Source organism: Rattus rattus, chromosome 13 (assembly GCF_011064425.1).
Source record: "Rattus rattus isolate New Zealand chromosome 13, Rrattus_CSIRO_v1, whole genome shotgun sequence".
In the NCBI taxonomy this organism is placed as follows: domain Eukaryota; kingdom Metazoa; phylum Chordata; class Mammalia; order Rodentia; family Muridae; genus Rattus; species Rattus rattus.
In genome coordinates, this window is record NC_046166.1 from 8,851,888 (window position 1) to 8,875,986 (window position 24,099).

Here is a 24,099-nt window from a genome sequence, read left to right on the forward strand (position 1 = left end):
TGTAATTATCCAACTTTTAATAGCTGCTGATTTGGCATCTGCAGAAAATATCTGAGAAAATGCATCTCTAGGTTCATTTGCATATTTGAGAAGCAGTGACGATGAATCGGGACTTCTCCTCAATTACTTATTGACCTGAATAGAAGAACAGGATTGTGCCAAATGGATTTCTTATTTGCATTCTTAATTTGCGGGGGGGAGGGGTTGCTATTACAGAGTGAGTAAAACATATGAATGCTGGGTTCAGCCACATCTGTGGGGTGAGCAGCAGCAGGCCAGCCCTCTGCTCATCAGCTCTGTCCATCTCTTCACTGTCCATCACTGCAGAACACGGACATCAGGTTGACTGCCAAGACGCACAGACCACTGGCATGGCCATTCTTATAGTATTGTGTAAAACAGCTGAAGAAGCCAGGCTCAAGGTAAGGTGAATGCCCGGACAAAATTGCCACATGTCCCTGCATTCCACAGGAGCTGTAAAGATCAGAAACTCACTCACTGAGCATGCCCTCAGGTTGGCTCTGGCTAAGTTTCAGATCTTCTCCCTCGTCAATTAGATGATCTTAGGAAGTCACATAACTTTCCAGATCATCGAGCGCTTGCAGAATGGGGCAGAGAACAGCTGCTCGTGGACTTTTTAAGAACCTCTGGGAAGAGGGCTGATATTGCACTCCTGGCATAGAGGGGCTATCCAATGTGTGTTGAGTCTCCAGTGTGCTGAAGGGAAGCATGTGTTAGGCATTAAGGTAGAGAAGCAAAGATCTCAGGTCTCAGGTAACTCAGGCTACAAGGCACTTAATATAAGGGTAGAATGCATTAATCTGTTAGATACTAAAGGAAGCTGGTCTTTAAGGCTGAGGCCCAGCAAGTACCCCTTTCCTGTGCACACAAGACAGCACTCATGCTGATAAAGGGGTGTCTATCTTCCTCTGTACTGAGCCTAGGCTGAACCTGTGACTGGCTCATTGGGAATGATGAAATGCTGTGGAGACAATATTGACTTGTTCCAGACCTGAATTTCCAGAAAAATTTCTAGAAGCTTCTGCTTTTGTGCCTTTGAGAGCCCTGGGCTGCTGTGTTCCCTCCTGAGAACCCACATAGAGACACAGGTAGAGGCCAGACGCAGATGAGCATGAGGAGGAGACCCAGGCCACACTGTCAGCTGAGGACAAGAACACAGGTAGCTGAGCTAGCTCTTCGGTGGCCACTTGTCTCATGTGTTGGTCCCCTGAAGTGCTGGATCCATTAGTGGAAGAACGTCTGTGGGATTCTACCCCAGCCAGTATCACAAGAAGTATATCTCATCCCTGTTGACACACAGTGTCATAAAAAAAATACTCATCCTGTCAGACAAACTCACTGTATGAACATAATAGAGTGTACCTACAATCCGAGATGACTAACCTATCACTGAGTCCTGGAAGCTTAGGGAGTCCCTGATACACGCAGTCTATCATTGTTAGTGTATCATCCCATAGCTCGGGACTGTGAGGGTGTAGTTATTACTAACTTCATAGTCTGTTTATCCAACAAGTTCCCTGCCACTATGCTGTATCTCCCCATCTGCCAGCTTCATGCCCACTCTGTCATTGCTCTCCATGAGGACCAAAAGCAGAGTAAGCGATGTCACCAGGGAACATATGAACACAGACCATATTCAGGCTATTTTCACTCCCACCCCAGACACCACTGTTTCTTAGTAAGAGCAATACCATGTCTACCAGTAAGTTCATTCTCCACTCTACTTTTCTCAAGTCTCAGAGGACCTGCAAAATTTGCACCATGTCACTATTATGTTCAGATGGCATGCGTGCCAATCGGCTGTCATTTCTTCCTAAAACGGATGCCCTCTGTGGATGAGGCAAAGCTGAACCAAATCCTTCAACTATGTTTCTCTCTCCTGTTGCTTTTAGAAGATTTGCCCACTGCACAGGAATGACTGCTTTGAATGCCCTTTGACGGGTGATCACAGATCATCTATCATGGGTCCAAGACACCCTGACACAACCCCTCAAGAGGTTCTGCCCAGGGGTGGCCCTGATAATCATGGTACACTAGAACAAAAGGAGTCTCACGGTAGAAGTCATGCCCCAGGTCAGCCAGCTAACAGAGACACGTTTGTGTTCGTCAGAAGATACCTGTGGGTGATCGTCAAGGTGTAGGCGAGGCAGCAGTCTCACCATGATGCAAATGATCCCAGGGTGCATGATCGTGACCTCACCTTCATCCATCCTACAAAGAGAGGGAAAACGGGGCATGTCACAACCTCTTTTAGTCTCTTTTCGTGCAGTTTTCTAGATCTTTCTTTCCAAAACAGAGCACGATCCACATTATCAGTGCCCCACCTAATAAGCAAATAACCCTGAGCTGATACATCTGAGCCTAATGTAGGCCAGCTATAAAATGGCGTTACCAGCATCACATTTTCCTTCCAGGGACATAAACACATCTCTGCCTCAATGCACTGGTGCCGGGATTATGAAGTGCACCACTACTCTGGCTTATTTTTCTTCGCATGCGATCCAGGGATTGAACTCAGGTCCTCATGCTTGCAAAACAAGGATCTTAACAGCTGATCTGTTGTCTCAGTCCCTCGAGGGGAAAAAAAATAAGTGTTTCAAGAAAAAATTGGCAAGGGCATAAATGGAGACATCTGTGAGACACTCGATAATGCATTGCTTTGAGAAGATTCATGGGGTGAAAAGGGCTTCATTACACAAGAAATAAGGGCTCAGATCAGACAGCCTAAGTGTCCACCTTCAGATGCTATATTTAAAAAGAAAATATGTAAACCCAAAGCAAGCGAAAGAAATATAATAATAAAATAGGAAGGCTCATTCAGAGGGTGGAGATGGAGGATGAGGAGCGAGCAGCACGTCCCAGCTTCTGGGACCTGCTCAGGATGGCACTGGGCAGCCATCTTGAGTAGGTCCGTCCCACTCTTGCTACTTGGCAAACCAGAGTCCATATTTCCTTTCCCTTGGAGCTCACCACTTATATCCCCATGCTTCCCAGTCAGCATTTACCTAATCATCCAGTGTGTCCCCAAAGGAATGTCATGAAGCAAGCCCATGGAAGGTCTGTGCAAGAGAGGGAATGGATGTATGTCACAAGATCAGATGTGCGTGGTGAGACGAGAAGGGACCTGTCACGTCCAACACAGTCAACCAGCAAACTCCTAACGGTCACTGAGGAAGAAGGAACCAAACAGCCATGACAACCAGCCTTCACAACCATGACAACCAGCCTTCACAACCATGACAACCAGCCTTCACAACCATGACAACCAGCCTTCACAACCATGACAACCAGCCTTCGCAACCATGACAACCAGCCTTCACAACCATGACAACCAGCCTTCACAACCATGACAACCAGCCTTCGCAACCATGACAACCGGCCTTCACAACCATGACAACCGGCCTTCACAACCATGACAACCAGCCTTCACAACCATGACAACCAGCCTTCACAACCATGACAACCAGCCTTCACAACCATGACAACCAGCCTTCACAACCATGACAACCAGCCTTCACAACCATGACAACCAGCCTTCACAACCATGACAACCAGCCATCACAACCATGACAACCAGCCTTCACAACCATGACAACCAGCCTTCACAACCATGACAACCAGCCTTCGCAACCATGACAACCAGCCTTCACAACCATGACAACCAGCCATCACAACCATGACAACCAGCCTTCGCAACCATGACAACCAGCCTTCACAACCATGACAACCAGCCTTCACAACCATGACAACCAGCCTTCACAACCATGACAACCAGCCTTCACAACCATGACAACCAGCCTTCACAACCATGACAACCAGCCATCACAACCATGACAACCAGCCATCACAACCATGACAACCAGCCTTCACAACCATGACAACCAGCCTTCACAACCATGACAACCAGCCTTCACAACCATGACAACCAGCCTTCACAACCATGACAACCAGCCTTCACAACCATGACAACCAGCCTTCACAACCATGACAACCAGCCTTCACAACCATGACAACCAGCCATCACAACCATGACAACCAGCCTTCACAACCATGACAACCAGCCTTCACAACCATGACAACCAGCCTTCACAAAAAGCTGGAAAGGCTGAAGAAACGGACACACTGCTAAGTGCCTGTGAACCATCAAATTTAGTCAAGAATGTATCGATAATTTAAACAGACCCATAAGCAATGAAACTGAAGAAATGGCAAAAGACGTCCCCACAAGGGAAAACCCTGGGCCAGCGTAGTGGCTCCATCTAGAAAACTGCTGCCAGCGAGCGTTAAGATCTGAGGTTCAGACCCGGAATCTACATGGCAGGAGGACAGAGCTCTGACCTCCACATGAATGTGTGCTCACGTGCGTTCACGTGCACTCACACTCACACCGAATGAGTTAATCAGTAGAAAGATAGATGTAATTTTTAAAAAAGTATTTTTAAACACATAAATAAATAAATAAAAAGAAAAGCTTAGATGAACAGATGTATGACCTAATTCTACCAAACTTTTAAGAAAGAACTGACATTAAGGTTTCTCAAGCTGTTCCACAAAACAATAGGCGTTGGGGGAACACAGACAAACTCATTCTCTGAAGTCAGTGTAATCCCGATACCTAAACTGGATAAACACACAACACCATCAACGCAACTATAGACCAACTCTCAAATGCGCGCGCACACACACACACACACACACACACACACACACACACACACACACACGTGTTCCACAGTGCTGTATACCAAATTCCAGAGCACATTAAGAAGATCGTACGCCATGACCAAAGTGGTAGTCCATCTGCTCGGTGAAGCAGTCACCTGCCAATGGCAAAGGTGAATACAGACTGATGGGCTCTCCAGCTGCCCTCAAAGCCTCAATCCCAGTGAAAGAGTAAAGGAAAGAAGAGAGGGAAGGAAGAGAGGAAAAGAGGGAGGAGAGGAGAGAAGTAATGAGAGAGAGAGAGAGAGAGAGAGAGAGAGAGAGAGAGAGAGAGAGAGAGAGAGGGAAGGAGGACTTCAAAGAACCAGAAATCAGAAACCAAATTTGACACTTGAAGGTAGGAATCATAGACGGGATCCAGACAAAGGTTAGCCCACGTGGTCTATCTGAGTCTAGCCCAGGAGTCCCCTCTTCCCACAGCAGGAATTGCCACTGAGGAGACCCATGGGGAGGAGTGAGAGCTCACAGCAAGCAGCCTCAGAGGAAATATGATGGATGCCATCATAGCCCCCACTGTGTTCCCATCTTTGTTTTACTTCTAGCTTTTATTTATTTATATTTATTATTTCTACATTTGTGCACTTGTTTTCTGATAACTTAGAACGTCCCAGATTAGGCTTTCATGGCTGTTCTTCCCTGCATGCTCCTGGCCTGCCACACCCTGTTTATTTGCCCTTCAGACCTCTAGCCCATATTATCCCTCATTCAGACTTCACTCTCTCCCTCATTTCCAGTTCTCCATTTACTACCCAATCATTAACACCTGCAGCTCTAAAACCTGCAAACCAAATTTCTCCACTCTCTACCCAAGTTCAGCTATCTCTACACCTCCCCTAAGGCACACCTGAAGTGCACATGTGTCTTCTGCTGCGGGTTATTATGACTGGTGTCAAATACTTGAGTCTGTCATTCATTTGGCTTTTCCTCTCATCTAAATAGTCATGAGGAACATAAACCCAGATGATGACCATTCACCAGGATGACTCTTGTAAAGTAAAACAAGCAGACAAATAGTGTGGGGGAAGGAAATGGGAACTCTCATCCTGTCAGACACATAAAACTCAACGAAGAAACAAGCAGAAGACTGAGAAGACAGCCCCCCCCCATAGCTTCACAGCCTCTCAACAGAAGGAACAAAAAATAATGAGTAAGGTGAAGAGTCAGAGAAAGGTTGCAGAGTCCTGCTTTTAAAAAGTCTCAGTAGCCACATAGGAGATTAAATGAACGGATGACTGAGGTAAAGAAATGAACTTAAGACCCAGACAAGAAATTATTAAGATATAATAATGACTTGCTAACCTTTATTATATGAAGTAAATGGCAATTGCTACAGAGGGAAAAAAATGTAAGATGAGATAGAAGAACCAAGAGTGATTTTTGGAGACAAGTTGAAAAGGGGGTACAGATACCAATGTATAAGTCATTTTAAGCAAAGGGTGCTACCATTGCAAAGACCCCCACAGCGAGAGCGTGCCTGGCATATTCAGGAACCAGCAAGGAAGCCTGATTATCACCCGACACCAAAGCCACCCAAAGACCACGCAGCAAACCAATGGAGCAATATCCTACATCAACACACACGGAACCCACCATCCGTGGTGTTAGCACAGTGGCATATCCTACAGCATACACCAAGAACACCGGGGCGAACAGGACCAAAGTCAGAAATGCGAGAGTCCCTAGCCTAGAAAAGGCATTGATAAAATGCCCCATGTGGGAGAAACAACATGGTCATCTCAACTGTTACACACAAAGCATTTGACAAACGCCAGCCCTAAGTCATGCTGGAAACCAGAGAAACAGTAGAACACATCTTCAACATGACAAATGGCACTTATGAACAGCGTATGGTGCCCAAAAGTAAGGGCCAATTGGAGAACTGAACGAAACCCTAAGCACTAAAGTCATTGTCCACAAGAGAAGAACTGAGGTGCGTAGCTCACACTTGCTCACTTTAGAACCTACAACGAAGCTACAGAAATCAAAACAGTGTGGTTGTTCGCATTAGGAAGACACAGAAAACAGTGAAATCGATTTAAGGATACAGAAACAAACTTAAATATCTACTGCCATCTGACTTTAACAAGGCTACCACCCCACCAAGGACTCGTCAACAAATTATGCTGAGACACCTGGATGGCCACGTGTGAAAGAGAGGACCAATACTCCACACCATATGCAGAAGGTAATTTAAATGGGTCAACGATACAGCATGAGAACTGAAATCATAAAGCTTGCAGAAAAACATCAAGGTAGATCTCCATGACCTTCGATATGACCACGGACCCAGCTACAATGACAAAATCACAAGCAAAGAGGGAAAGAAAGAACATAAAACTTGGCAAAAATTAAAACCTTTCATACATCACTATTACATGGAAGAACAGCTTATAGAGTGGGAGAAAATATTTGTAAACAATATATGTGACGATGATATAATATCTGCAATAAATAAAGCAATAAATAGCTCGCACCACGCAACAAAATGTCTATGGTTTTTACCCAGTTTAAACAGCCCATGGTCTTAACTGGACATTTTCCCAAAAAATACACAGACAGCCAATAAACACCAGAAAAGATAGTCACCATCATTAGCCAAAGGGGGAAATCAAATCGCTTCGAATGGCCACTGTGCACGCACTAAAATGCTCTTTTAAAGGAACACTAACGTTGGCAAGCATTCAGAGAACTGGGCCCCTCATAGGACACTGAGGGAGGGTGGTAGGGCTGCCTCAGCTGCAGTGGGAAAGGACAGTTGGCAGTTCCTCAGAGAGTTAAGATCACTAGCACCAAGATTAGAAATATAAACTTAAACGTAAATATTCACAGAACGCTGTTTATAGTGTCCAAAAGGTGGACGCAATCAAGGGTCCCCTAACACTTACGAGGGTAGACAAACCTTGGTGTGTGTGCACAGTGGCATAGTGTTCATCCTCTAAGCAGGAAAGAGGAATTTTACATCCCATTACATGAATGAACTTTAATAATATTAGCCTGGGTGATAGAAGCCATATCAAAAGAAAGGACCACCAACAGTTTTTCTGTTTCTGTGCCATACTCAGTATAGGTGAAAAAACAGAGCCAGGAAGCAGACTGTTGACTGCCTAGGGGTTAAGGGAAGGAATGGGGAATGCATTTGGGCATAACTTAGGAGTGGTCAAAATATCTGGGACCTCAATAAAGGAAGTCACCCCCCAACACTGTGAATGAATGAAACACCACTGCACTGTCCCGACAACTGTGAACTCCACATGTGTAAGACGTTAGCGAAGGAGGAGACACCAACCGCCTCAGGGCAGACGCTCTACTCTGCTTTGCTTACCAATCACTGTAGGAATTTTTAAAAATCTGCTTCCTGGAGCTGGAAAGATGGCTTAGCAGCTAAGCACACTTGGCTGCTTTTGCAGAGGACCTGAGTGTGGTTCCCAGTGCACTTGCCAGGTAGTTTAACGGCCTGTAACTCCAGTTCCAAGGGGATACATGCCTCTGGCCTCCATAAGAACCTGCACTCATACCACACAGACACACACACACACACACACACACACACAGACACACAGACACACACACAGACAGACAGACACACACAGACACACACAGACACACAGACACACACACAGACAGACACACACCCACCGACACACACAGACACACAGACACACACACAGACAGACACACACACACACACACAGACACACAGACACACACACAGACAGACAGACACACACACACACACACACACACACACACACACACACACACAGACAGACACACACACACAGACAGACACACACACACACAAACACACAGACACACACACACACACACACAGAGTGAGAGACAAAGACAGAGAGAAAGAGAGATTGAGAAATTTACTTTATATTCCTAAGGAGACACTGTTCAAGCAGAAATTATTAGGACAGAGCTACAAGATGACCAATAGCAAAGTAAGACAAGAAAGGGGCTGTCCATAGGGCCTGCTCTGCAGAACACCACTGAAACCTTTCCACGGCCCAGTGCTTGTCAAAGAGCATTGAAATCATGTCCTCTTATGAACACAAACTACAGCCACAACTTAAGCTCAGTCATTAGTATTTAGCATTGCCGCTTTGACAGATATAAGGAATCAAAATTAGTCTCAAAGGCCTGCCGGAGCGGGAGAGGTCAAAGGTTAAGTAAGAGGAGAACCATGAAGAGGAGGAAGATTCCTGAATGGTAGGGACTTCCTTCTGGACTCTAAAAGATACAGCCACAGACAGTGACTCTTGTAGCTCCCCATCCACGTCACATCACAAGACTAACTGCAGACTTCCATACCCGGCACTGTCTGTGGAAAATAGCAAGGCCTCGATGGGGTGTGGGAGGACCCCAGAGCCATATTGCATTCCCTATTTTACCGATGTGTGGTTGCATTGTGCAGTGCCAGGTGACAAGTGCCCAATGGCTCCCAGACAACAGCATCTAGGAGATGCCAATCCGGGAAGATCATCCAATCGACATTCCCGGAGCACATCTACACATAGGGTGTGTACTCACATGCACCACAAATCGTTGTGTTCATGCAGTATGCGATGTGTGTATCATGTGTATCCTATGCATATGTGCTTCTATACTGTATATGGCATGCTTCTTCACAGAAATGGCACTTTATGGACTTGGGAAATCACAGGTATACTTCGGGATTACAGAATATGTAACTCCTATTTTATTGTTATTTTAAAGAAGTTGTTTAAAGCTTTTAAAAATTTATTTATTGTGGGGGATGCATTTCATGGTATGCAACTTGAGGGAGTATGTTCTTGCCTTCCACCAAGTGAGACCCAGGAATTGAACTCAAGTCATACAGCTTGGTGGAAAGGGCCTTTACCTAGTCGGTCACCTCTCTGGAAACTTCTATCTTCTGTTCTATGTAACGGTTTCTTAAGTTGTAGATACTACTCGTGTTAAGTGGAGTCTTGCTGTGAAGAGGCCAGCAAAGACCCAGGCACGTGCTTGCCCAGAAAGCATCAGCTGTGATACTTCCAACGCTCTGCTATCCTCTAAACCCTTGCCTCACCAGGACCAACCACGTAGTCCAGAAAGTGAAGAGCAGGCAGACTTGGTGAGCCCAGGAAACACTAAGGCACAGAGCCAGCCCGACTCTAGCTCCCATACCCTCTTCCCTCAATCCCTGGAGACTGGGTCAGCACTGCAGAAGAGAGAAGCTTCCTGCCCCAGAAGATCCCGTGTCCAGGGTAAGGAAAAGATGGATGGACAGCCTGCCAGTGTGTCCCAGCCAGCCCTTGACCTTGTCCTCCACACCATGGCTCTCTGGAAACCCAGAGTTTCACTTCCTGTTCTTAAACACCAGGAAAGGTCAAGGCCATCCATCTGTCTTACTGAGGGAAAATGTTCTCTTTTTGAAATGTAGCTCTTAACACATTTTAAAATTAGGAAACTAGGTGGACACCGACACATCTGTCATTTGTTAAGAAGCAGGGCTGCGCACCCTGTAGAATAAAACCTGAGCGTTAAACACCAGCTTCTCAGGACACAGTGAGAGATGGATCTGGCAGTTCAGCACCTCTACTGTGGGAAGAAAACATGCACAAAGCATGCATATGTATGTGTACACACATACACACAAACATATACACATACATACACATATATATACACACATACACACATACACACACACAAACACACACACATACACATACACACACATACATATACACACATACACATACACACATACACATGCACACATACACACACTACACACATATATACACATACAGATACACAGACACACATATACACACATACACACACGCATACACACGCATACACATGCATACACATGCATCCACACACATCCACATGCATACACACATACACACACATACACATGCATATACACACACATACACATACACACACACGCACACATACACACACATGCACACATACACACATGCACACACATACACACATATACACACACATACACACATGCACACACATACACACATACATACACACATACAACATACATACACATACACACATACACACACATACACACACACACACACACACACACACACACACACCCCTTTGGAAGTGAACTAGGTTCATATTCTGACTCTCAGACATGACCCTAGGCTGTGTTCCTCTTTCTCAGGCTTGTTTTCCTCACTGTAAAATTCTAGAATGTGGGAGGAGATGAGATGAGATCAATAAACACTGGGGTTCATTCTTAGGGACAGTCATCGTGGAGTGCTGCTTCTCCCCACTCGCTCAGTGTTATCTGATGCTGCTTCTCCCCATTTGCTCAGTGTTATCTGATGCTAAGGAGCACGCCCTTCAAGGGCTGGTAGATAAGCTGAACGAGCTTCCTGCCCAAAATACCAAGCTAACATAGGAGCCCTCAGGTCACCGGCAGAGGCCTCCTCTGAGCACTCCCCAGGAATGCAGAGATCTGGATTCACTGAGAATATACACTCCCCAACACAGAGCCAAGAGAGCAGAGCATTGGGGTCTGGCAGCCCGGCTGATACAAGACGGCCGCAAACTCCAGCAGGCATTTCTAGAGCTTCAGTAAGCCGAGGAAGCCAGGGAGGGATCACGTTCATGGAGACCTTATGAGATACAATTAGAAGTGACGCTGCACACAAGCAGTCGTCAGTGACAGCCATGGACATAGAATCAGACTCGCAAAAGACACAGAAGATAAAATCGTTGTGATCCACGTGGTTGAAGAAATAAGGGAGACATAAATGTGAGCCCAGGAAAAGGACCATAAGACCATGAAGCTGACCTGTAAAGGACCAAGAAGGACTTGTGTAACTGTGTTATGTGCACACATGTGCATGAGACTCGTGAGTGAGTGTGTATGTGTGTGTGTGCACGCACGTGCTTGTTCGTACTCATGCACACCTGTACATGTGTGAATTGCATCCTTTAAATTTTGAAACAAAGCCTAAATAGCTAGTGGAATACATCAGGTTAGGTACAGTTAGTAGGAGACTCTGGTGAACTGGAAGAGATACCAGCATACTTTGTGAAGAAAGAGTACCAAGAGATAAAGAGAGGAGAGGGAGGGAGGGGAGGGGAGGGAGGGAGGGGGAGGGGAGGGGAGGGGAGGGAGGGGGAGGAGGAGGGAGGAGAGGAGAGGAGAGGAGGGAGAGAGAGGAGAAGAGAGGAGAGAGGAGGAGGGGAGGAGAGGAGATGGGGAGGGGAGGGGAGGGAAGGGAGGAGAGAGGCTAAGACTTAGAGGGAAGAATGAGTTAGTGAGGCACACATCTGTCTTAGGTCCAAAAATCTGTAGCATATATATTTAAAAAGTTAGAAAGGGGCAATAAAAATAACATGTAGAATTGATGATGGAAGGAGATTTCCAGATATAGTAATTTCCATGGATATCAAGCAGAATAAAGCTTCAAAATGATCCACACCAGGATATATGAAGTGAAACCACAAAGCAGGAATAGTGCAGCTCTTTAAAGAAAGCAAATAAAGACGAAACGTCAATTCACAGCACTGACAAAGATTTTCCAAAGAGAAAATTAGTTAACAGCCACAATCAAAAGCAGTAGCTTTTATGTGTTCCAAGAAGACAACTATTGGTCCAAACTGCATACTGAGCAAAACTATCTCCCAACGATTAGAAAGAAAATAAGTATTCTTAACCTTTTGAGAAATGCAAATACAAACTTCTGGAAGATTCCATCTCACCCTGTTCAGAAGACCTATCACCAAAACCAAAAACTAAAACCAAACAAAACCTGATAACAAATGTTGGTGACTTTGTGACTAGAAATGGACTGACAGTCACTGCTGGTGGAGAAGTAAACTTAGACAACCATGTCAGAAATCAAGCTATGGCATTCTTCGGCACGTTCCCAATGAACTCTATGTCCCACCACGGAGATATTGTCACATCCATGTTTAGGACTGCTTTATTTACAATAGCAAGGAAATATTATATATGCATATATATGCATGCATGCATGCATGCATATATATATATATATATATATATATATATATATATATATATATACATGCTAGTAAAATGTGAGTAGAGGCAAGGAAACCAGAAGAGTCTGTAAGCTAAGAGGGAGAGTTTCAGGGGGGGAGTTGGGAAAGTTGTCGAACATATGACTTATACAAGTAGAAGGGGATTTGGGGAATGGAGAAGGTATAGTGAGATATGGGCTGGGGAGATGGGGAAAAGAGAATCAGCCAAAAGTAAGTTATATATGAAATTGTCCTAAAGAAACATGCTACTTTGTATACAAATTAAATATAAATGTTAAGGCATTAACATATTCCCCACTACAGTGGTTTTTAATGTATCTCTCTTGACAAGTGACATGCCAAGTTGACTTAACTTAACGATATGGTAAACCAACTCTGAACTTGATTCAACGGTCAAAAGCTGACCATGGTTCTAACAGTTAGAGGGCATGCACTCTTTCCTTGGCCACTCGGGGTATTTATGAAAGTTTGCCACCATTATGGTCGTGTAGTTAAAGCCAATTAATTCTAAACAATAAGAGCAACACAGTCAACCGTATCTCTCTACAGTGAGGAGGGCAGTGAACAGCAGAAGATGAGGAAGGCTGGCCTGTAACACTGCAAATTTAGAGACGCCAAGCCCAGATCACAGAGGAAGGCAGACAAGCATGGAGCTGCGTAACAATGTAACACCAATGTTGTGATCACGGACTATAAAGGACAGAGAAACACAGATTTAAAACACAGATTTGTCTCCTAACCATCCAAGGCAAGGCAAGGACTCCAGAATAAGCCCAAATGGAGAAAATAATAAGGAAAATGTGAACAGAATAAAACACTGGGGTAAGAGAAACAAGAAATGTCTAAAACTGCTAACGTGACAAATTAAAAATGAGTCTCTGGCCAAAATGCTGACAGGAGAGAAGCAAGGCAGTCGCTATGCAGGATGTTCGAGGCGAGAGGCGGGACAACCCAGCAGAAGACAAATGCTAAGAGACACCAAAGCCTGCCAGCACACGCCTACATTCCTGGCTACTCACCAGGCTTAGGCAGGAGGCGATCTTGAGCCCAGATTTGAGGCTGACCCAGGCAATAGAGTAAAAACCATAACCCCTCCTATCTTGTGTGTGTGTGTGTGTGTGTGTGTGTGTGTGTGTGTGTGTGTGTGTGTGTGTGTGTGTGTGAGAGAGAGAGAGAGAGAGAGAGAGAGAGAGAGAGAGAGAGAGAGAGAGAGAGAGAGCAGCTTAAAACCCTTCACTCTGGAGGCAAAGAAAGACAGGCCTCTGAGTTCAGGGCTGGCTTGGTTTACAGAGTGAGTTCTGGTACAGATAGGACTGCACAGAGAAACCCTGTATTGAAATAACAAACAAACAAACAAACAAACAAACAAACAGAAAGCGCAGCCTCTTCTGATAAATCGAATATTGGATAAATAAAATGGGGATAATCTGGAACACTGTCTTAACCTTGGCAAGTTCAAAATAAATGCAAACATGTTCTGCAGTAAGAATTGTTCCCACAGGGAACACGGAGGCTCATGGAGGTTTGGTGGTGAGCGCTAGCACACAGCCCAGCTCTAGAAATATTTTACACTGTCTGCCAGGGTACAGGGACAGGCCGACCCATGACTGGGAAGCTTAAATTTAACAGTAAAAACAGCTAAAAATGGAATATGAAAAAAACCAAAGGCTCTCAAGGTAGATGCTAAATCCCTTCTAAAACAAGTGAGTCAGGTGTGACAATGTACTGTGAACACCTTGACTTATGCAGAGTGCAAGGTTAGACACAATTGGGACTGTTTATGACGGAATGGGCACAGATGCAAGATTAGAAACAGAAAACACATTAATAGACCAAATTATCCACAAAACGAAAAGTGTCTTATGATCGTCTTGGTATATGGAGGTTTAACAGCCATCGCTCTCACCTCTTGGGACAGACTGCACTGACCCCCAATACAGACATCACCACAACACCGACGTCATCTGTCTTTGTGGCTTGTGGGAAATGAGTGAGGGCACTGACAACTAACATGATCTTTCCTCTCCCTGACCGCCCCCAAATTTGTTGGCCTGGGTCCTCACATTCCTTGCCATGTGACTATGTTCTTCTGCAGTCAAACGTATTTGCTAAAGTCTGAGCCTTTGAGAGGTACGGCTTGTGGAAAGGAGGAGGTAGTCTTTGCTAGGAACAGATACCAGTGATACAAAAGACGAAGAAAAGCCCTGTGGTTGGACCAGTGGCTTCTGTCCTAACAAACTGAAAGAGGTCACCCAATCCCCTGGCGGCACTCTGTGAAGGAGATGAGGCCACAGAGGCCAGGGCAGCCTGAATACCCAGGAAGACCCACCTAAACACCACAACTCCAAGGAGGAGGATCCCAGAGGAGAAATCTGTCTCCATGGTGGCCTGCTCTTGCCTTCAAGACATCCAAAAGCCTTGCAGGTTCTTGCACAAATCCACAGATAATTTCAGGCCTATGCTGACTTGGGTTAAATTTGCTATTAGCCCCCAGGATAGAGGAGCTTGGAGTCCTCCAAGTGACTTAAAGTCTGACAACTCTGGCACACCCAGTCTGTAGCTCCCCTACCCATTATACCCACAGGGATATCTGTATAATAAAGGAATGGACCACAGATCCACTGATGACCCCAAAACGGAAGCAGCCAGCCCAGTTCTAACCTCTCCTCCGGGTCTGGCCACTGCTTGAATTTGCCTTGGCGGCTCCCAGGCTCTCCCTTTCTGGCATCCACAGAAGGCACCTGCCCAGCCTTGGATGGCTCCATCAGGTCTCTGTGCAGGTGGAGGGTACCACCGGCCATGCTCTCTAGGAAGCTGAGAATCTGTAGGCAGCTCTGCACCCTGGGTGGGTACTGGCAGCTGGAGGAAAAGGCCCCGCTCAGCAAATCCACGAAGGGCCTGGCTTTCACGTCAGATGAAGAGTACCGTTGAGCGCCTTCTTCCTCTGGGGCCCCAAAACAGCCCAGCAGACAGAGGTCCTCGGCCAACTTCTCAAAGAGCCCATTGCTCCTGAAGAAGTGCTCGTTGACAGGGTCCAAGTGCAGAGCAGCAGACACCACACAAAGGGTATGCAACACCAGCTCCAGGGTCTGGCTGGGGGACACTGCACTGCATGTTGTCACTGCAGGCAGCTGGAGGGACCCCTCCAGGTCAGAAAGCAGGGACAGTAGCCCATTGAAGCCACTGGAGACACGGAATGCAGCATGGCCCTTGGGTGTCTCCAGGATCCGGAGCAGAGACTGAAAGAGCAAACAAAGAAAATATGTGAAATCCAGCAGGCAGGTCAAGACCACCGACGAGCTCACCCACCAGGGTGCAGCGCTGTTCGTCACAAACGCCAGAGACTAGGCAAACTGTATGGACAGTTCTCACACACTGTGATATCAACCTTGTTTGCTCAGTTATTTCTTTAGGTTGCCCACGTGTGCCTTTTCTTAAAGGGTAGTCTTTAAAGGTCCATCGACCTGCTGGCGTCTCCACATAAATGTGTTTCCCTCCCAGAGGCTCTCAACCTCTGTGACAATTTGGGGCGTGGGGGGATGAGGGTTCACATACAGATATCCTTACATATCAGACATTCACATTATGATTTATAACAGTAGATAAACTGCAGTTATGAAGTAACAAAATAATTTTATGGTTGGGGTCACTAAAATGTGATGAACTATATTAAAGGGTTGTAGCATTATAAGGGTTGAGAACCACTACTCTAGAATGAGTTTTTTGACCCCTGGTCCACAGCCCTCACCCCATCCTGAGAACATATCTCTTACACACACACACACACACACACACACACACACACACACACACACACACACACACACACACACACACAGAGAGAGAGAGAGAGAGAGAGAGAGAGAGAGAGACAGAGACAGAGACAGAGACAGAGGCAGAGACAGACAGACACAGACAGACAGACACAGACAGACAGACACAGACTGACTGACTGACCAGCTGGGAAGTTGTCTCAGCTCTCCACCAAACTGGAAGTCCATTTGATAGGAACTACACCAGGCTTGCTCACCCCAGTAGAATTCAGCCGCATTTAATTCTCTGGGTGAGGAAAGTGCCGTCTCTCAAATGTGAAGGAGATGCACAGTGACATTGTACATTGTTAAAGCTTCGGCTGGCTATCCTTTATCCCACCCCCATACAAGCAGCCAGGCTCTGCCACATGAGGAGAGGGGAAAGACAGTCTACTCATCAGATGTTGGTTATAAAGTGGAGGATTTCCAAAAGGCAGGACAAGCCTAACACAGTAGTTCTCAACCTACTCCTTTAATAAGGTTCATCACGTTGTGGTGACCCCTAACCATAAAATTACCTTGTTGCGACTTTATGGCTATAATTTTGCTATTGTTATAAATCATAAGGTTAGGCTGTTATAAATCATAATATCTAAGTTGTATAGATAGCAGACAGCCTAGACGCTGTGTGGGAAATGTAGCTGAAGTAGTCAGCGCACACACAGAACCCAAGACCCTCCACTTGCTGAGCCATCTACAGGCAAACTTATTTCCTTGTAAAATCAAATCTTCACAGAGCATGCACAAAGTACATTTACTGCCCACCATACATGGTTATACATTCCACATACAGAAAAGAAAGAGAATGAAAAGAAAGAAAGAAAGAAAGAAAAGAGGGAAGAGGGGGAGGGAGGGAATGCAGGAGGAGTGGATGAGTTTACATAAATATTTAAAGCCTATGGCCCTGTGTATTGACCTCAGAGATAGCACCAGAACACATCTGAGACCAGACGTCTCTGACATATTTTTGGATAGTGGGTGGCCTCTGTAGTAGGCTCTGGAGACAGAAAGACAGAAAGTGCTGTACTGAAAAAAGGAAGGGGGCATTATTCAAAATCATCTTTGGGAAGTTTAAGATATGGTTCAAAGGTTAAGAATGAAAAAGAGACTCCCACTTTGGGCCTAGAGCCAATGCTGTGACCTAATCGCATGGCTTAGGATGTGGATGATAAAGGCCAACAGAGAGGGAAACCTAGGTACTCAAAAACCCAAGACACAGACCAGCCCTTCAAGACAAGTATGGATGAAGGGGTCAGAGCAAGATTCCTCCGGAAAGGTTGAGTCTCAGGAAATGTGAAAGCTTGTGGGACACACTGGGCCAGACCCAGTCTGTACAGACAGTCACAGCCACCTGCCAATACCTCTAGAGACCCCTCTCTGCATGAACAACTCTCTCCCAACCAAGAAGCGTTGCTTCAGCTAAACAGAAAACTCACTCTCACTCTGAAGTGGATTTAAGTTTACACTTCTTCCTTCTAAGCGACAATCCACACAGCAATGTACTTTACACGAGCATGTAAGTTAGTCTACTTATGTGAGACTGACTCTGTGCCCGGTCATGGGATATGTGCCATGGAAAGATGAGTTAGTCACCAAGACGTTAGAAAAGGTCCTAAGTGCCAGTGTCAGACAGAACGTGTTTCTCTCACAGTTTCTAGTGGCTCATGACTGCTAGGAGGTAGGCGCAAGCAAAAGGAGGAAAGCCCTTTGTTTGTCACATGACATGGGCCAAAGCAGATGCAAAAGGGGACAATGACAAACCAGTGCAAAAGGGAAGACTTCATAGAGTGTAGCTAATTGATCACTGGATGGTCTTGGGACACTCCCTGGCCCCCCATAGGAAGCAGATTCCAGTGGTCCAACCTGATACCACACATGGCTAAGGAGAGTTCCATCCATCCTTCCGAGAGTGGTAAGAACGGATATTTTAAAAGAGAATCAATCCAACTGTAATGTTTACCCAAGATCTGGGTCTCTCAGTGGGTGTCACCTAGACGGCCACTTTCTTCCCTCTGGTTGGGAGGGGTATGGCTGCCCTTAATTGTTGCTTTGTTCGATTTATTAAATTCCAGGTCATTATCTAAAATGGGGGTAATCTCATTAGAATGTAGACTGCTCTATTATTTCTTGGGATGGGGTTAATTTCATATTTGCAGAGTCATAAAGTAAAGAGTCCAAAATCCAATTACAAAGGCTTAATTTCATAGCAACTAAAGAGAAACATTTCTATCATAAAGGAAAATAAATATTTCGGGACTTCGGGAAATGATTAGTCAGGAGCTGGGGGCCCGGGAGGAGGGGTCTCCATTACTGTCATTCAACTTTGCGCGATCATGCATCACACGGGGTTCCGAGTCTGCCGAAAGGGATAAATCAAATCAACGGAAGTCAAAGTAATCAGGGTAGGGTTGACACACTTCAAGAAAGGTCAGCCTTAAGCACATTTTCTCGTTCTTAACTCAGTTACTGTGTCATCGGCTCTGAGTTAGTATTCCTCTAGCCTGAATCTATAAAATTGATGTCTGCTGTGCGGTGCTAACTGTGTTAGGGCTAACAGGATTTATTTCACACCCCGTTATTTGTTACTCCTCGTAATTGTCCATGTGTCATGCTGGAAGACTGGGGAGGAGATGTGATTAAGCCCAGAGTCGAACAGCTAAATGTATATTAGCAAATCAATCTGAATTTGTGCATAACCCAATCACAGCCCCCTGGCCACAGGGAGGAAATTCATTTGCTTACATTATCCTCTAACTCGGTTATCCTTTGCCAGAACTGGTGGTGTAGTCGCACAGTTTGGTGTTGGTACGGAAGTGCCACTGGATTCTAGAAACATCTACCCTGAGGTGGTCTTTGCCATATGTGTGATGTGACTGCCCTCCAGAGATCGCAAGGACACTGCCTGCCTCCTTGCCTGGGGTCCCAACACTTCGTGACGGCCCCCTCACCCTCTATCTGACCCTTTACACAAACCCCATGCCCTGGGCACAGCCAACTTTCAGCTCCTGAAATGGTGATCCAGCCAGAGAGAGCGTGCTTTACATGGATGTTGCGAAGATACGGGGAGTTCTCAGATGGTTTAAAAACAATCACAGATCCCATACCAGATATCAGCAACCATTCACTAGCTACTATTCCTGTACTCAGAATCCGGGCTAGGCTCCAGGGACCCAGCCTTCTCTTCCACCCACTGCACAGCGGTATGTGGCAGTCCTAGTCCACTGAGGGTGACAGCAGCTCCTGAGGCCTCCTAACTGCCCAGCAGAGCCTCAGAGTGAGGAGAAGGCGGGAGGAGAGCCCGTGGGCTCTGACTTTGTTAAATGAACTCACAGAGGGCTCGTTCCTTATGAACTCTCTTGATGCTGTGTTTCTGAAATTATATTGAATCTGTAAAACACCATAATGGCTTTGCATTGCTAATTCTAGTAAGTTCCGTCCTATTACCCAGGGGCTAGCTCTCCAATAAGATGCCTCTGGGCTACATAGTAAACAAGACAAACTCGCCATGAGCAAGACAGAATGCTCTTCCCCACGTTGGATAGAAAGCTCCTTTCTGTTTCTCAGCAGAGTGAGAGTGTAGCTTTCTTCTCTGTGGATCTGTCTGGATTTCACTATAAACATATCAGAAATAATCCTGTACCCAATGGAAAACCAAAGTCCCGGCTCTGGTCCTACCTTCCCTGCTCCTATCAGAACATGCAAATCCAGCCAACAAAAGCTTGACCATGAGGAGCAGCAGATCCATTCTTGGTTGCTAGGCTTGTCATTTGAGTGATGTAGTGACTGAAGCCCTCTGGATGCTTCTGCTTCAAACAGGAGAAAACTAGCCTGGATTAATCTCAGGTCTTTCCCAGAACTAAATTTCAACGGATTCTTCGCCTTTCTCTGGTGCTAGGTATTGGATCCTGGGGCCTCCCTCATGCTGGGCAAGCCCTCTGCCACAGAGCCCCACCCAGCCCTCATTAGTTTTGTCTTAGCTCACATGGTTGTGGCATTAATGCGTCCTTCAAACGACGACATCTGTCTTTCCTTTTCTGTTTATTAGTCATCTCTTTCACTCAGTTTTTGCCCTGTAGTTAAATCATTGCTCGAGCTCTTATGGTTCATGAAACAAATAATTATCACCATGATGTCCTTTTCTCTTGAGCCCCTTGGAATGATATGGCACTACCTTGTACTTCAGGCCAGGCCACGTGATAACAGGAACAACCCCCTCAAATGTCTGCATGGACTCTGCAGAAAATTAGACACAAAGACCGAAACACCACACTCCTCACATTAAAAAGGAGAGAGAGAAAACCATAGCTAAGCCTGTTCAGTTTAGATGTCAGGGTAATTTTACATTTTACATAAAGTTGCTCAGTAACCAGCGAAGGCAACCTCAGAAAACAAGAATGTGTTTCTCTTGGGTCATATCTCACAGAGAGGTGACAATTTCTGCTTAAATCTAGGGGGTATATTTACATTTACATCCTGTCACTTAAACAGCATAAAACAAAGGAGAATTGTCTTTAAAAAAAAATTACCAGTTGATGGCTCAACCATTAAAGACTCAGGCTCATAATTGGAAAGACAAGTTAATTTATGGATCGATTAAAAGGGTAGTTTGTTTGTTTCCTTGTGGAAGCACAAGGTCTCCGTATGTTTAGAGCTTCGGCTAGCCTGGACTTCTCTCTATATATTAGATGGGCCTTAAACTCAGAGAGATTTGCTTGCCACTGAACCCTGAGTGCTGGGACTAAAGGAACATGCCACCACACCAGCTCCAAAAGAAAAATTTTAAAAGGTATAAGCCACGAAAGAAGAAAGAAAAACCAGCAAAAAAAAAGATAAAAGGATGGTAAATTAATATAGTACATATTTCTTCAGCTACTTTAAGATAATTTGATGGTTATTGGCAATATTACAAAAGTAAATAGTTCTCTCTACTGTGCAAATGTGTTAGCCTAGCCTCACTAGTCCATTGGTGTCCCTGCCCCTACGGCTTTGGCTCTCTTTAGCTTCCGTTCTAGCTCACACGCTCTCCTTCGGGAGTCCCCAGACCAAGTGAAACTGCTCTGTCCTCTCTTCTAGCTCTCTTTCCACAGCCACCAGTACCCATCAGGTATCTACCCAGAGCACCTACCACATTCCCTCAGGTATGATCCACACTCATGTATTATGAACGCTGGATCCTAAGACCCCAGATAGCAAGGGCTATGTCTCATTCTAAGGTGTATCCCAAACACTCTCTCCAGACCCGGTCTCATTGGTTGATGCTCGATAAATGGAGTCAGCAGAGCACCTGTCAAGCCACCACTAACATACACCCCACTTTCATGATCTACAGAGGTGCCTGGTAGTTGCTGCCTAGCCAAGAACTACACTTCCCATCACCCCCTGCATCTGATTGACTCCTGCTGAAAAGTCTGTCCAAAGAAAACTGAAGCTAGAGTGTATTAGTTCCCAGCCTGAATGAGGATGTCTTGCGCCATTCTTCCTAGCCTGCCTTACCTTATCTTTCAGCTGAGTTAAGACCCTGCATGACAGCTGTTCCTGAATTACAATCCCAAGTATTCACTGATTCTTCATAAAAAGAAATGTAAGGTCAGATTCGGGCATGCCCATTTGGAATCCCAGCACTTGTGAGGTGGAGGCAGGAGGATTAGGAGCTCCTTGATCAAGATCATCCTTGACTCCATAGTGAGCCTGATGCCAGTCTGAGCTACACGAGACCCTGTCTCATGAAATGTATATGCCAGGCAGGTAAATATGTGGGGCTTATTTGTTACAGCAGCTAAAACTGCCTGGTACGACTATCTACCGATCCAGGACAATGACCCAGCAGGAACGACCGACCGTGAGTCACTTGGTGCATAGGTCTGAGGGGGCCAATCACAAAGGAGGACTTGACCTCACCTTGAGAAGATCCAGCTTCAGCTGCAGCTCTCCCTGAGTAGAGGAACACAAAGCCCCCACAATGATGCTCATGTACTCCTCAGCGTTGATGACCGAGAGCTGCTCCAAGATGCTGAGGGCGGAACCCCGGTAGCATTCATCATCCAGGAAGATCTTGATGAAGGGCACCATGCCATGGTCTTTGAGGACAACTAGAGACAAGACAAATAGGATGTGCCAGAGAAAGGTGGGTCTTGACACTGCATCCCCACCACAAGAAAAGCTTTTCCTTCCAACTCCCCAAAGTGTCTATCGTGTGGATAATGACCAGCAGTCGGCACATGGACATTAGCCACCACGCTGATACCGACTCTCCCTTGAACACCATCATTGAATGCTCAGGAATAACTCACAGTTCACGCTTCGTTGCAGACTGCCAGGGTAGGTTAGAACAAGCATTACCTGCGTTTCGAACAGAACCTTGCAGAAGTGCAACCACAGTCTTCAGCATCACGTGGGTGAGTTCCCTCTCCGGATCCTGCACGCCAGGACTGCACTCTTTGTTTCCTGCCACGTTTAAGAATAGACATATGTACTAAGTCTACATGGGACAATCCACAGTCTCTTTCTCCTTTGGGGTTCTACCTTCCTAAGGAGGATGGGAGTGCAATGGTCCCATTAGAGGGGAGCATATACCCCAATTCTGAAGATACATCCCTGGAAACCCTAACTAACATCACTGGTTCTCAGTTTGAGCACATCAGAAATCTGGACAGCCAAAAGACTGTGTGAGCCCCTTGCTCAGAGCTGCTGGGTTAGATGTTGAATGAGACCAGGTAATTCTTGTTTCTAGCATGTTCCCAGGTGAAGCCATGAGCCTGCTGCAGCAGCCCCTCTGAAAGGAGCACTCTGCTCTTGATGCCAAATCAACCCTCATCTTCCCCTTATAGCCCGGCACTCATGTCTAGAAGGGACAACCACCAGCTCCTTAGCTGAGCTAAAATGCAACTGGAGGGGATCTGGAACAGGTAGACAGGCCACTAGATCTTTGGGGCCCAAACCAGGTCAAATTCGTCCACCTCTGATCCCCAGTGCTGAGAAAGCACTGAAACAAATTGAAAATTTAGCTCCTATTTGGAGAATTAAAAACAAGTAAATGAATGAGAACAAGAAGAATTTATTTACCAGACATAGAGTGCGTAAGAATCAATAGGTCACATTTAAAAATGCTAAGCACAAAGGAAGGCTGGAAACTAGCTCACAGAAAGAGCTAAACTCTTCGGGGAATGGTTGTAAGCCTGGGGTCAGATGGAAAAGTGGATCTGATGTTAAGCTGTTGAAAAGCATCATCTGTCTAGGGTACCACAAGAACACTCAGTGAGACTGTGCAGTGCCTTCCCTGTAAACACAAGGAAACCAAGGGAGCTGATGTGTTTGAAGGCAAGACGCTAGCTATGGTTAGAATGTTTCCCCCAAAGCCCTGTGCTGGAAACGTAGTCTCTAACTCAGACATTAATGGTATTTAGAGGCACATTCGCCGGATGCTGGCGTTGGATGACATCATGAGGATGGGTGTATACACTGGCAGCATTGCTCTGTCTTGCCATGTAGTGCCCTTTGCTGTATTATAGAGCAACAG

The 24,099-nt window shown here is 45.7% G+C and overlaps 1 protein-coding gene across 1 annotated transcript in view; it reads right to left on the bottom strand.

Annotated features, from left to right (window-relative positions):
* Nucleotides 1-24,099, bottom strand: part of Wdfy4 (WDFY family member 4) — a 210,618-nt gene that overhangs the window by 167,077 nt on the left and 19,442 nt on the right. Inside the window, exons 9-12 of the mRNA XM_032919360.1 lie at nt 22,923-23,027; nt 22,482-22,672; nt 15,433-16,010; nt 2,139-2,232 (exon numbers count right to left, since the gene is read on the bottom strand). Of these exons, the coding sequence (XP_032775251.1) occupies nt 2,139-2,232; nt 15,433-16,010; nt 22,482-22,672; nt 22,923-23,027 (968 nt within the window). The remainder of the gene's footprint in view (nt 1-2,138; nt 2,233-15,432; nt 16,011-22,481; nt 22,673-22,922; nt 23,028-24,099) is intronic.